General features: G+C 39.0%; 1 protein-coding gene across 1 annotated transcript in view; it reads right to left on the bottom strand.

Annotated features, from left to right (window-relative positions):
• Lerp (lysosomal enzyme receptor protein) overlaps positions 1–15,528 on the bottom strand; it is a 206,492-nt gene that overhangs the window by 145,515 nt on the left and 45,449 nt on the right. Inside the window, exons 18-20 of the mRNA XM_083134455.1 lie at positions 15,314–15,499; positions 12,456–12,645; positions 10,836–10,906 (exon numbers count right to left, since the gene is read on the bottom strand). Of these exons, the coding sequence (XP_082990581.1) occupies positions 10,836–10,906; positions 12,456–12,645; positions 15,314–15,499 (447 nt within the window). The remainder of the gene's footprint in view (positions 1–10,835; positions 10,907–12,455; positions 12,646–15,313; positions 15,500–15,528) is intronic.

The raw sequence follows: 15,528 nt of genomic DNA on the forward strand, positions 1-15,528 counted from the left end.
AAAAACTGATTTAATTAATTGATTTGGTATATTTTACTTCGCTTTTCGGCCACTTTTGGCTAACCGCGAAGACATGGGTGTAACTTGGGACCTAACTTTGGGGGGAGGGGGCAGAATCAACAATAGCGGCCAGGACTATTTTGCTAAATAGTTTCGTAGCTACGTAATTCTATTAAACTATTGAGAATATGTAGACAACAGCGAAAGAAGACCATACGAAAATTCAAGTGAACGTTCTATGGAATTTTAAGCCGATGTAATTTTTCAGACTTTGGAATATCATAGCGGTTTTTTGAAAGGAGAAATAAATTCGAAAATTGCTTTGCTGGACGTCGGCCGAAGAGCCAGCCGATCTTAAGTAAAAGACTACAAAATGATCCAAAACGCTTACAAAAATGCCCCAAAAATCACTAAGCCTTAATTAGTCATAAAATAAGTAAATACTAAAGCAGGTAAGTCTTGATTACCAGAAAGAACATGCAAAGTCACCGATACCCTAGCCTTAGTTACAAAATCAGTTTGTCTAGCCTGGGGATTCGATACTGATTCACACAACCCGTGTTGCTGGTCCAGAGAACGGAATTGTGATCATCGGACGACAAAACGACTTTGCAGTATGTATCCATCATGCACAGTGACGTCACAAACCGGCTCGCAAGTTGATCGAAGTCGAGATCCTCGTTGTTTCATGTCCTTAATGGCCTTCAAGTAATATACTGCAAGCTTTTCCTTGGAAGCGCCGCTCATTCGACACTACGAGAGAAGTTCCGCAATGCAAACGACTTCTTCAAAATCTTACTCACGGAATAGCTAGAAAATGAGGGCGGCAACCGTAGAGGGCAAGGGGCTTCATTGAGGAGGGACCCAGACTGTACTGCCCCCGTTCCGAAATATCGCCGTGGTTCCCCCAAATATTACCCGGTTTAGAGGACATTTTACTTTCATGTTTAAAAAAAACAACAACTATAGATCACTGGACTTGTGGTAGAGATAAAAGTAAATGTACCCCTGTGCGTTTGCACACGTGATGAAGGCATATGGGGTGATGTGGAGGTATAGAGCTCCAGATATTCTTGATATCAGCCATAGTTGGGAGGATGTGATCAGCATCCCGGCCGTCTTTTCCCCCCGTACCCATTTACGAGGCTGGGTGGGGCTCAGAGCCGCGTAGAAACAGAAAAATGACTGGAAAAATTCCTGGTGCAGATCACCTGCCCTGGGATTCGAATCCGAGTCTTCCACATGGTAGCCAGATGCTCTACCAACTGAGCTACCGTGGCTCATAATTATTTTTATATTAAGTGTATTAATGAAAACTTAATATGGTTCAGAAATTGCATGTGCATACAGTTAATATATTATGTAATGAATATTATGAAAAATAGAAATCAAAATATAATTTATCAGTCATATTAAATTTTACATATCCGAACCCATCACATCCTTCTTGGAGTAGGGCTCAGTTAGTTTGTATACAAATGACTGAAGAAACAATTATTATCATTATTGCGTGGGTTGGATATTTAATAGTGGCAACACTACCGTATACACGCCATGAAACGAAACCGATACTTCTCGCATATACACGTTAGTTTGATACCTAAGCTACCTCCCAGTAAATGGGCTCTTCCTTCCAACACTAAGCCCCGCGACAGGTTAAGTTTGCAGCAAGTTTAATGTATTAATCCACTCGAGAACGGCTCTCAGCATCTCCCGTGCGAGTCTTGCTTTAACCACCGAGCTGCTCATATCACAGACAGCGAGAAAATCAACAGTATAGCAGTGGAACTACTTTCTGCGCTCCCGTTTGGGTCTTCATATGCGAAAAGTTGCTGCAAACTTAACTTGTCGGAGTGCATAGACACATGAGCAGTGACAAGCGGAATAGGGTATCGTTGGAGGTCCAAAGTTGTGTAGTCACAACAATGATACCGAGGCAGGAACAGGGGAGTTGAATAAAGATTGAATGTGTCCGTGGCTTCGTGAGGAGGTGTGCTGGGAATCTGAGTTGCCTACGACCTGCGTTGCAAAAGAAGAGGCGACACTTTCTGCTGATTTGTTAGCTTGATGGGGCTGGAAGATGCTCTACCATCCCCCATACTCTCTGGACTTAAGCCCCTGTGACTTTTATTTGATCCCTAAGGCGAAGGGTATTCACTAGAGCCGAGAGCAGCGGAAATGTCGAAGCCAATCCACGACGGAAGACATCCAGTAAAGCTGCCCAGCAATGGGAATACTAGAAAGAACGAAAGAAAGGCCGACTGGAATGACATCATCGATCAACAGGTTAAGATGATTGAAGAATCAACAAACCAGGGCAAGAAAAGGAATTATCCAGAACACTCATCAGATGACGAGATGTTAGCAGACATTAGCAGACAATTACATATACCCGAAGAGACAGATATGGGAAGCCACCAACAGAACACAGAAGAAACAGGTAGAAACGACGAACACCTATGAATCCTTAGCAGATAACGAAAATATTATATAACATTAAAACCAGTACACCTTCACCTCATCAGTCCAGAAACTTACAGAAGAGGTACCTACAATACGGCTGCTACACGATGGCATCAAAATTCAACTATCCAAGAAAGCAGCACTAGATAAATTGATCCAGTACTGTCAGCAAAATACTATTGGATTTGCTACATCGGCACCACGAAGCGAGAGGCCAATCAAAGTTGTAATAAGGAAACTGCCAATCGATACGCGGCCAAAAGACATCAAGGAGGCGTTGGAAGAACATTATGACGTCATACAAGTAAACCGGATGACAAAAAGGGACCTAAGACCAGCACAAGAGTTCCAATGTCATTGTTCCTGGTAACATTTAGTAAGAACGAAATAACACCAGAGATATATGAAGAAGAATACCTCCTCCACTACAGGATAAGAGCAGAAGCCTACCGATCACTGGGGATAACTCAATGACATAGATGCCAGAGGATTGGCCACATCCAGAGACATTGACAAGCCACAACAAGGTGTGTCAAATGAGCAGACAGCCACCAGACTACACACGCAGCAAGCCAGATAGAAACCTCCCCGCTGAATTCTGCAACTGCGGAGAGGCTCACCCAGCAAACGACAGAGTATGTCGAGTATTTACAGCACTCAAATCATTGACCAACAAGACTCCACAACCTAGACAAGAAGAGCAACGGACAACATATGCAACAGCTGCACAGCCAGAACAAGACAAAACAACATCACTACCAAAGGAAAGAAAAACAGAAGAAGACAACACCAACCAATAGTTAATTCAGAAACACACCAAAGGAAGTATAATCGACCACATAAAAAGAGCAAAACAAAACCTTCAAAAACAAGAAGACAAAATCCAGAAATTATCAATCACAATAGAACTCATGATGGACATTATCACAGAGGCAGAATTCTAAACGATTCTCAAAAAACAGGCTCAACGTTTACGGAGAAAAATTGATGCAAAATTCACACACACTTCCCAGAGCTAATAATTCATGCGTAATTCCCAGAATTAAAGGAATTCCTGTGAGTAGCAGAAATTCTCTAGAAGTAAATCCCTGACTTTCCCAGAATTTCCCTAGAAGAAAGTTGTAATCTACCAATTTGCTTTGTCCATGCAACATAGCCATTGTCTAGCTGTCAAAAGTACCGAGTTTAGTTGTCAAAAGTGGAGACTCGAAAAATCTACAAAGGTTGTAGTTGCATTTAGCAACTTCTGAGTACAAGTGGCAACTAGACAGGTGTAGTATTACCGCCGCTGAATGAAGAAAGCAAACTTCCATCTGTCCGCAGTTCCTCTACTGGCACCTATCCCAACACTGTTTGCACTGCAGACACCCATATTGTTGACAAAGTCATGCAGCAAATTCTTCACACACACACACAGTACACAACAGTGGAAAATTACCTTCCGATTTTTCCACAAAGAAAATATTCTTGGAATTTACACGGTCATAAATAAAATTTTTATGTTGCTGAACACAAGATAAATTTGCACATACTACGCAAGGCACATTACTTGCTCTAAAAATGACGATCACCATAAAACTATGTTTTCTCCACAGTAAAAAATAAACACTGTTGTTACTGATATCAGGCACAACTCACACCAGCTTTATGCATTTATGGTTAACAGATTTGTATAGAATTTACTCCATCCTGGTAGCATAAAGTTTACACAGTACTTCTTGCAATCTCTGTATTGTACCAACACATTATATCAAAGTAAGTATTGAAGGTTTCCTGGCGACAAATGACGAAAAGATACTCTCAAGCTATCGGCCGGTGAATTCTAGAAGGATTTCCAGCATTCGAGAGCTAATGCCACTTTCTTCTTCATGGTAGAAGTGATGATGACAGCTAACATCATTCTCATCTTCAGGATAGAGGTGACGAAAGCTAACATCACTCTCATCTTCAAAACCTTGGAAATGTCTCGAGAACTCACCTGGCCAATAGCCCTACCAACAACGTTGTATTATCTGATCCATACTTTAAAATGCAAAACTCATGTGTTCAACCACACACCAACAATAAAATTAAAGCAATACTATTAACGACAAATGTTCTAGTCAGTAATCAGGCTCGGTCAACCTGCCGTATTTGTCAAAGAGTGTTCTTGTATGCACGTGTGGACTGCAGAGTGACCAGTGTTAATGCAGCATCGTAAGAGGGCAGAAAGAAGGGAGTAAGCGAGGCAGAAGGTTCCATCAGTCACGTTTGTACTGTGGGAAACCTCTCATCTGATTCATGACAGTGTGGAGGAAGAAACAGGGGGTGGTTAAACATTATTATTTTTGCCTCTAAAAGCAAGCAGTCCGGATCTGCTGCTTACTGGCCTTGAGGTGCCGTGTGCAGTCAGGAAGCTTGCACTGCATGGAGCAGGGGGTGAAAGCTAGCCAAAGGGTTCAAATTACTAACTTAACTCACCAAATACCAACTAATTACTGAGTAATTTAACCCTTTCTAGACTGTACTTATGGAGTTTTTTTTAAAAAAATCATAGAAATATGTTGCTATAGGTCTCGCGCCACAACTTGAGCTCTCGGGAGAAAGTATTCGAGTTGACCGCGGAGGCAGTGACAACCCTCATAATGAGTTCTCCGCCCTTCAAAAGCAGTGTTTGCAACCACACTAATTTCTTGCTATTCCCAACATATGTTACCAGAATGCCTGATGTTGTTTTAATTGACAAAAAAGTATATTGCTATTCTAACCAATTACAGCCTATGTTTGCTTTCTACGCAATGCTGCGAGCTCCTCTTCCCCCATTTCCTTCTCTCTTCTTTTCATAATGGAAGTTATCGAGTTAAAACGTCTGTCCATCCTTCTGACATCATCAATGCATATATAGGCTACGCCATGGTATTCTCGATATTTTTTTTTTTTCACTAAGGGCCTCAAATATTTACTTGCAGAAGGCCACAGGGAACTGCATTACGCCAATGGTTGCCATCAGAAGCCTCCTACCTTTTTCATTTGGTGGACACAACGTCTTTGTCACATTGCCACGTTTTGGCACCGTATCATGTTCGTTTATGTGTTTCATCTAAATAGTACACGGCTCTTCCAGTGTTTCGGCACTCATGAATATCTCTCAAGAAATCGCGCGTATTACAATAATATCTGTTTTTTCCATCAAAACCTTCCTATTGGAATCAGTTCTTTAATAAGAAAAACAAAGATCACGTAAATATTTCCATAATGTGACCCCAAATCGAAAATGGATTTTTTCTCACAACTTCTTTGATAGGTGTAGGTAATCGCGAAGATGTGTGATAATATTATGATGATATTGATTATTAGAAATTAGAAATTCTTTATTCATGGGCGAAGTTCAGCCTGTGGCTGAAGGGACACTCACAAAAACACTACCATTTACAGGCCAGAATTCAAACCCGGGGCTCCTTGCATCGTAGCGTGCTATGCTAACCACTCCACCACGGATATCGGAAACGAGGCTTGTGCATCTCCCACATTTCTTGCCTGGCTTCGCAATTGTGCAAATCTACATCTAAACCTTTGAATTTGAATTAAAAATTTTGGGTGTGTCAGCACTAAGGCTATTTTGCACCCATCACACTATACGGGGTCCAGCCCCTTACCATAACTAAAATAGCATAACTGTAATGCTGTGCTGTAACTAAAAATCTTTAAAATTTTCTGCCTTGTTAAAAGCTGAGGCTGCAAAGAGGCACTCGGCACATATAGCGACAAAACAGAGGACAACACACAGAAATATACTGGCCATGGGGCCAGTCGCCAGAGCCTGGTTAGTCTACAGTCCAGGGTGTACTACGTGGAAGGTCACCCTTACACCCCCTACATCTAAACCTAAGTGTTATTATTTAACATTTTTTCCTAAAATCTATAAAATTTTATCTTTCCACAGATATATAATAATATGCTGCATTTTATAAAAGTGCAAAAAAAGTTACTGAAAACATATTTTGAATAGGTAGTATAAAATAAATTCACGAAAATAATGTAAACACTTTCTATTAGGATCTACATTAACACTAACTGTGAAATCTGAAGCGGAATCATTGTAAGAAATTTTCACAATGTGGACATACATTAGGCTCTTGAGAATATCATTTAATAAACAAAAGCACAACTTCATTCTACATGAGTTCAAGTAAAATTCAGAAACGAAGAAAACGTGAAATCTAGCAGTTCGAATTTGAAAGAGGTGGATATAACACATGTGCACAAGACACACGCCCATCTTATAGGACAGTTATTGTACAACAGGCTACGCCAGCACTCGTCCGCAAAGGGTTAATTTCTACCCATCGATAAATTAGCATTTTAAAGATGAAATGAGGATTCTATCAACAAAACATTATTAAGCCAACCACGTCAAACTCGCAAGTATCGATATAGTCGACATGTATAACTCCATCCCAAGCGATCTAGCCCTCACCTCAGTCGAAAGATGGCTTGCTGCCAATAAGGTCTCACCAGTGGAAGTGTCTGAGGTATCCAAGATATTGGAACGCCTCAGGCATAACTATTTTCAGTTAGAAGACAAATACTTCATACAAACAGAACGATTAGCAATGGGCAAACTCCTGTCTGCTCCCATAGCCAACACTGTGATGCACCTAGCCGAAAAGGATATCCTTCACTCACCAGAACTCCAGTACATACGATATGGCAGATATGCAGACAACACCATTGTCGTTTGCAAAAAGGAAGAAGAAATAGATCTACTTATGGAAAAACTTAGCAACATTCACCTCAGGTTGAAATTCACAATAGAAATGGAAAACCAAGGCATTCAACTTTCTAGATCTAACCATCAAAAGGCAAATTCACCACCTAGGTCTACAGAAAACCAGGGGCAGGGAACCACTATATCCACTCCCTTTCCAATCACCTACCCCAGCATAAAGACAATGTATGGCTTAACTTCTACCGAAGAGCTTTCTCGCACTGCTCAAGTGAAGAGGATTTGAAAGAAGAAGTTACCATGGTTATAGACATAGGACTTCAAAATGGGTACACAGTCCAGCAACTCTTTACATGGTGTAGCAAAGCTGAAATGCAGGTGTGACAACCTAACCAAGACCACTTAGCCAGCAGCAATAAAACAAAATGGATTGCCTTCCCTTACCACCAGACTACATCCAACTACCTAGCCAAGACTCTGAAACAGCATGACATCAAACTCGCACACAAACCAGTGAACAAAATAGCCATGACACAAGACAACCTGGGGGTATGATGCCCAGTGTGAGTGCAACTCTCATTACATTGGCAGGATCCATCAACGAACGTATACAACAGCACTTATCCGATGCAAAAGAATCCCAACCAGCTACCAGACTAGCAAAGCACCTCAAGTTTAACAAGCACAGGATCCAAAAACTTGCAGTTAGGCAAACAGCGCACACAATGATTGACACAAAAATTAAACAGATGTACGCAATTATGCACTTTCCACAAGAGCTGAATATCGACAGTGGTCAGACACATCATGTTTGGTTCCCGCTATTGCAACAACTCAAACCTATCACACGCAGCAGATGAACTGGTTACACCAGTGCCCCTAGCGGTTGACACGCACCTTCTGCCTTTAGGGCTTTATGTTAGTCCGGTTACAACCCTTTTATCGAACTTCTCAAAGGCTTCTAAGGGTTAGTAGGACCAAGCCCTTGCAAGGTCTGTGGTGTAGGATTTATTTTCAAATTATCACCTATGTAGGTTTGAAATGAAAGATCCTCAAGATCTTTTACTCGAAGATTTATTTATACTTCCGATGATATACAAAACACTTTTCAAACAGACAATTCACCCGATACAACTTGTACGCCTAAACCTATTAGTTTTATCGAAGTTTATATCCCTTGTCTTTTTGATGCAGGAGAACGCCTTATTCAGAGTTGGGTTTGTGGAATATCTGCCAAATGGAGTACAAGTACACCAGCCAATCCGAAGATTGAAGCAAGATATTACCCAACGTCCCCTGAACCATCAGCCTTTCGGCAACCAGGAGAATGTCCCGTAGGCTTACAAAAGTCTAGCTCTTTTATATCATAATTTTGTTTACAATTTACCACGGTTACTACATACTTGTTTTATATTTCTATAGTTTCAACATTTTTTCCTGATTTAAGTTAAACAATTCATTACCTATTGTAACATTAACAATAACACATTTTTAAAGAAAAGATTCCAACATAGATTAATACAATACAGATTGAATAGTTTTTTGCTTGAAAAAGCATGTGTTGACAGGGGCGACACACGGTAAATGAGGAAACAACAGGAACCGGAAGTCAACCCAACAGTGAAGCATCGAGTTTCCCAAGTGGGTGGGAAAACATAATTATCTGCCATTCAACGTCACGATAAGCAGTCACAGCACATCATTTTATTAAACCAACCCATTTCTTTTATGAATACAATATTTTGTTTATTGTAACAAGTTTATAAACTGTAAACAAAGGTGAATTGATAAGATGAAGTGGTGCATAAGATAGGAACCAGAGAAGGAAACCTAACCTTCAAATCAGAATATATACACATATACATTTTCAACGATTACATGGAATCAAAGGCCAAGAAAAGTTTTCATAACTGTGCTCCAATATCAGTAAAATCATAGTTGTTTGGGGAAATTATATATAGAATGTCTTATCTTTAAACATACTGAAAAAAAATTGTCATCTTTTCGGAAAGTTGTCACATATTCCTCAAGATGAAATAAATAATAACAAAAAAAAATCACAAATGGAAATCATCAACAAAAAAAATATTGACTCAACTTCTTTAAACGTCCTCCACTTCTCTAATCAGAGTGAAAACCACAGCCATAAATCCAGGGGTGTAGTGCAGACCGACAAAGCAAGGCTAGTTTGGAGTAGGAATGGCCCAAGTCCAGATAAAATTTTATTCAGATATCAGACTTTTTGACATCCAGATTATCCGAAATTTCTAGATAATCAAATTATCTGGATATTTGGATTATCTGAAATATCCAGATATTCAAAATACCCGAATGTGTGTATTATCCACACAGTTTCATTGATATTCCGTTTTATGGGCTTTCCGCATATTCTTTTATTCGTCATGTTTGTATTTCTACTGTACGGATTCTCTACAAATCCTTAATCAGGTCTGTTTGTTTATCCATTTTACAGATTCTCCACATATTTATTAAACATTTACCTCTGCATTACTAAGTTCAGTATAAATGTACAAAGTTTTCTGCTGTAACAAAAAAAAAAACAACATAAAAGAGATACAGTTTAGAATATAATATTCTCAGTTTGATTTCCCGATCCTTTTTTTGGTATTTCTATTTCCTTAATTTCAGACACCATTCTTACCAGAATAAGTTGCTGACCTTGAAAAACTAAATAGCAATCTCAATACACAGATTAATTGAATACTCAGATATCAGGATATTAGTCTGATATCTGGATTATCCATACTGTCTGGATATCTGAATATTTATACTATTAAGATATTTGGATTATCTGTATATCCGTAATATTCAGATATCCAAATTATCTAGATTATCCATTGCATCCAAAACAGATATCGGATAATTTGAAATATGGATATCCGTAATTCATATTTTGTGGCTATCCCTAGTTCGGAGTGCTTTCCTTCTTCCCTTGAGCATTTTTTCCTAGGGTTGCGAAAGTTATAGTTCTCTCCCTCCATTTTTTTTAAAGCTTTGTGTCTTCATCTCTCCCTGTGCGTACCGTTGGACGATGCAGTGACCATAATCAGAGGAAAGCTGGCTGCTGACAGACAAGAAGAGGGAAAAGATGTGGCAACACATTTGACTGTCAACCATAACATGTCTGTGGTTTTGGCAAGAAGAGGAATGGGGTAAAGACACCTATTCATGGCAAGAAAAATAATGACCAATCTTTAGAAAAACTGAGAAATGACAGATCAAGATGAAAACCCAACTTTCACGACATTACTGCCCATTTTCCACCACTGGTTATGTACTGTTGCCCTTCTATCTCTTTAAGCTAATCACACCAATGAGAAAAAATCACGATTGAAATCCATGACGAAGCAAACACAATGAAACACTCATTGCCAGGGGCATGAACCCACATCTGGACCCATCCTAAATTCTGTTCTATTTTTATTCTTGCAAAGGCCTTTATTAAGTGTACTTGAAATGACAAGTTTCATTCCATAAATTGCGGAAACAATTGCCCGACACCCAGGTTCCCACTAAAATCACCACATTAGATTTTTGTAGATATTTTCAGTTTATCTTCCATGCCATTTTATGATGCTTTAGCATAATACAATACAAGCAGACATAAAATAAGTTTGAAAGGAAATAACCAATCACAGGTACTTACCCACAGCACCTCAGGTTTCCCAAACCAAGCCTCGGGGTCACATTTCAGCCGAACTTGAGCACCATAAGCCACTACAATGAACAACAAAAATACATTGGAAGAACGGACTAAAATTATGCACCATACAGTGAAACCCCGATTTTATATATTCCTGCAATATACATTCAATCTTCGTAGCGCTACTGATTTGTAATCAAGGGGGTTCCAGGTTCAATACCCAGTGGAGACACGAAGTGATTTGGGTGCCACATTAAACTGTAGCTCCAGTCTCAATTAGCCTGTCTGTGCATAGAATGGGCTTAAAACAAACTTCAAGCATTTAATCTTCATGGTCACAATAGAGCAAAATGTTATAAAATTTCATCAAGATTTTACATTTTCCTGCATTTTAATTCTTTTCTACTTTATATAAAATCAAGGTTTCAATGTATGTACATACACATCTGTATCTTATAAAGAAAATCTAATCAAAGAAATTCAACCCATAACAAAAATGAACACTTATTATTAATATAAGCAAAAATGCATCTCGACATCTTACTATACAATGGAACCTCGATTTTACGCTTGTCCAGGGATCAAGGTGAGAAACTGAAAATGCAGAATAATATAAAATCAGGGAACATGTTATTATATTTTGCTCATGAAGACTGAAGGTGTAACTCTCCCATGTTATCTGGTATATCGGCGGTAAACCAACTTTTTTCACATACATAGAAATTGCTGCCAAATTTAAAGTTGTGAGACTTCTGTTTTGGTTTTACTTCAATTCCTACATTGGTGTCTTATATCTAATATACCTAATTAATATACAGGGTGATTCAAAAGTCATAAGATGCCCTTTTTTCCCCAAAACTGAATGAAGTAATGGCAGATCCATCTTCATCTGGGTACATCAAGGTAATTGGCCCATGTGTGAGGGTGCTTCCGGGACAGGGCCGGCATCTTGACGTCCACCATATTGGATCGAGGTCAATTTTTTAATTAAATATATAAATATAATAACACCATTAAGCCTTGTTTCCATGATATGAAAAAATCCCAATATGCTGACCAAGGCAGAAATTTATTTTATTATAAAACACCTTGCTAGAAGGTTGAAACGTTAAGTTTAGTTTATGTTTTATAATAAAATAAATCTCTGCCTTGGTCAGGATATTGGGATTTTTTCATCAATATAATAATAAAAATATACAATAAATAAGAAATGTTACAGTAAACCAGGTCAAGTCAGATTTACCAAACCACTGTATAGTGAGGGAAAAGTTACAGTTACATGTATAACATGGTACAAAAAGTGGCAATTATTTCATGGGGAACAGTCAAAACAGATTTTGAGTTTATAACAATGAGAAATTTAACTGTTGGGTAGCAGTATTGTACTGCAATATTTGTACTGCGACTTTTATTGCATGTTGATGACAAAAAAGGCACCATGCAAAAGTACTGAAATGCTGTAAAATAATGTTTGTTACACGTTCTCATTAGTTTAATTTAATGATGGACTGGTATGAAATTTCTGCAATGTATTATAGGAACACGTCTCCACACCACAAAGAAATATGTGTATACTGATGGTAATGTGAAGAAACTGGTAAAACAAAGGAAAAGTCGACTCACCTGAATCTGTACAACTGACTCCTTTAGTAAAATTTAGCCTCAGACTGTTGTCAGCATAATCGTAAAGCCAATTTTCTAGTTTCCCATAAGAATTCCATGAGGTGTTGTCTCTATCACACACGCGGGCTCCACTACAAACATCAGCAGAACCACACAAATTCAGAATAAAGGTTGTTCTTCTACCTTTCACCTAAAAGGAAAAATTGGAATTCTTGAGTAAAAAGTGTTGAAGGTTATATCAAAAGAATGCACAAGAATGCAAGTAACAGGGCTCGTATTTGTCTAGAGTGGTTGAAAAAGGCAAGCTGCGACACCTGAAACTGTTAACTCCAAATTACAACAGAGTTTGTTTTAAGGCTACAAGAGACAGTTTTGCACCAGATGGGCATTTATTTCAATAAAGTCAAAATGTGAACTGCTACCGAAATAAACGACAGAAGCAAAAGAGAGTATGAATGTTGGAAGTGGTCTTTCAAGTGGTCAAAATGGGTTTCGATGTCTCGCAGATGACTGTTGTCTCTGAATAATTTCAGCATGCTATTTCCAAAACGAAATCCATTTTTTTCCATCACGTCAGAATTTTTCACAATTTCACAATAATTTCCATATTCATTTCATATTCGCCATTACAGTACATTTATTAATTATTACATAATGCAACAAAAGAGAAATTTCGGTCGTTTCCTAATCAATAACGTGATTCTGGAAGTATTTTCAATGCTGATCAAGGAAATGACATCCATTTTTTCCCATCACGTCAGAATTTTTCACAATTTCACAATCAAAATCTCATACTCGCAATTACATCACATTTATTACACAGTGCAACAAAATAAATTTATTCAAAGGAAATTTTGGTTGTTTGCAAACCAATATGAGATTCTGGAAGTATTTTGAATGCTGATTACAGCTAAGCAAATGGACATTTTGACTTTTTCAACAGCAAAGGGAATCTTGAGCCTGTTCTCTTTCCGTTCAATACTTTCCTATGCCATCGGAAGTTTGATATTCCCAACAGAACAAAAAAAAAAAAATAATACTCCCATAAGCGTAATGCCAAGTTTTCTCCCTCTCCTACAACCATCCAGTGCACAGACCCCTCTTTCCCCAGCTTGCCGCAGGGAAAGGTTGGTGGGGAAGGAGCAGTTTAGGGTCCTCGCGTCTGGCTGGACACAAGCTGTTCCTCCTGCTCTTAAGTGGGCAAAGAGTATGGGAAACAAAATAGCTTTAACTGACTTGAGATGAGTGTTTTACTGTAATAAAACCATCACTCTTAAGGGAGATTTCAGGTTGAAGCAACAAGTAACATGCAACAAGAGACAAGGAGCAGGCAGACAACACGTGACATGGAAGGGGTTTTTCACAAAAGCAAGAAGCGACCAGAAACAGCCTGGATCAAGTAAAGAGTGGCTCTAACGTGCATTCACACTGACTCTAGCACCTTCAAGTAGGAACTCTTCCAAACACATGTTCCAAATGGCCAAAACATTGCACACTTATCAAAAATGAATTGCATCTGATAGGTGCACACACAGAAGAAATAAAGCAAAAAGAACATAGTTTTTAAACTTTGAAAGAAAGCTGGCCACCGGTTGGCCCCTCCTCTACAGGCAACACAATGCGTGCTATTGGGAATATGGCCCAGTCCAAATGATTCACAAGGAACAATCAACATATGCAGCTTGTTATGACACTCCGGTACAAAACGTATTTATTTCCAAAGATTCATGACAAGCAACACTGGTAACTTGAACATGTCACGTCAGTCTGACTTTTACCATTACCAATAGAGCACACATCTCCAAGGGACATCCATAGGATATCCACAAGGTCCAGATCACATCCATGGATATTGTGGATATCCAGATCTGGATATCCATGGAACATCTATCGGATATCCTGTCCTGGATATCCATAGGACGTCCCGTTCTGGATATTCATGGGATACATGGTATTACGTCCACATGTTATCACTAATTTCACATTAATATTTTGATATTCGTGTAAAGATTCATTCATAGCATCTAGTCTCAAGTCAATTCTGTTGGGACTCAAACTCTGTGATGCAGTAATAAATCGTAACTTAAAACCATCTCCCACAGGAATTACGTCGTCCGTATGCACCTTATTTTTTCAGCAAGTCAGGCATGCGCACCAGGCAGGTGAAAGTTACCATGAGGATTTCTTTGTGTCTCGTCTCGAACACAACGGCAGTTTGCATGAGGACGTTGCCTTGTGTGGAAGTGAAGAAAAAGCTCTTCTTACTCTGCTTATGTGTGTGAATACAAAGTACTCTTCAAATGTGTGGATGTGTGTGTTGAATTTGTGTGCGTAAGTGCATGTGTGTGAGTGAGTGACAGAGGAAGAGAGAGAGAGTGGAGTGCTTGTTATAAGCATATGTGTACTCGAGGTCTTCAATATGTGTAAATCTAGTCCAGGAATGATCTTTTCGTATCCAAAGTATGTGCGAAAAATATCAGCATAATGTCCATATTAGGTATAATCTTATTAATATATCCTTATCCACGATGAAATAAAAACACCCAGATAATGTCCCTATCACGTGAACCCATAAATAGAATGTTCAAAACATATCCAGAATGTCTAAAACACATCCAAAAATTATCCACAAAATGTCCAAAACACATCCATCCTGGATATCGTATTGACGTCCCCTGGATGAACATATGGATATCCAGAGGACATCTTATGATGTCTACTGGACATTCCGGGACATCATATTGATATCCAGGATTTCAGCAAGAATATCCAGATGATGTCCATTAGAAGTCTCCTGGATATGTGTGTGCTGTATGGGTACTACACATGCATAAAACTAGCAAAAAACAAAACCGTACCACAGTGCCACCTTCTTGTTGCAAGGACGTAAGATCAATGTAAGTTTTCAGCTGCTCGTGGTAAACGGAACATCCTTTGAACAGGTCCCCATTTCTTGATGTATTCTTTGACTCGCATATTACACTGGTCCTCCACAAAAAATTATAGTGGCAGCCATCTGCAACTCCCTGTAGCTCTGGTTGACCCTGAAAGCAAAATCAACGTATCTGTAGCT

Source organism: Lepisma saccharinum, chromosome 13 (genome assembly GCF_977018435.1).
Source record: "Lepisma saccharinum chromosome 13, izLepSacc3.1, whole genome shotgun sequence".
NCBI lineage: Eukaryota > Metazoa > Arthropoda > Insecta > Zygentoma > Lepismatidae > Lepisma > Lepisma saccharinum.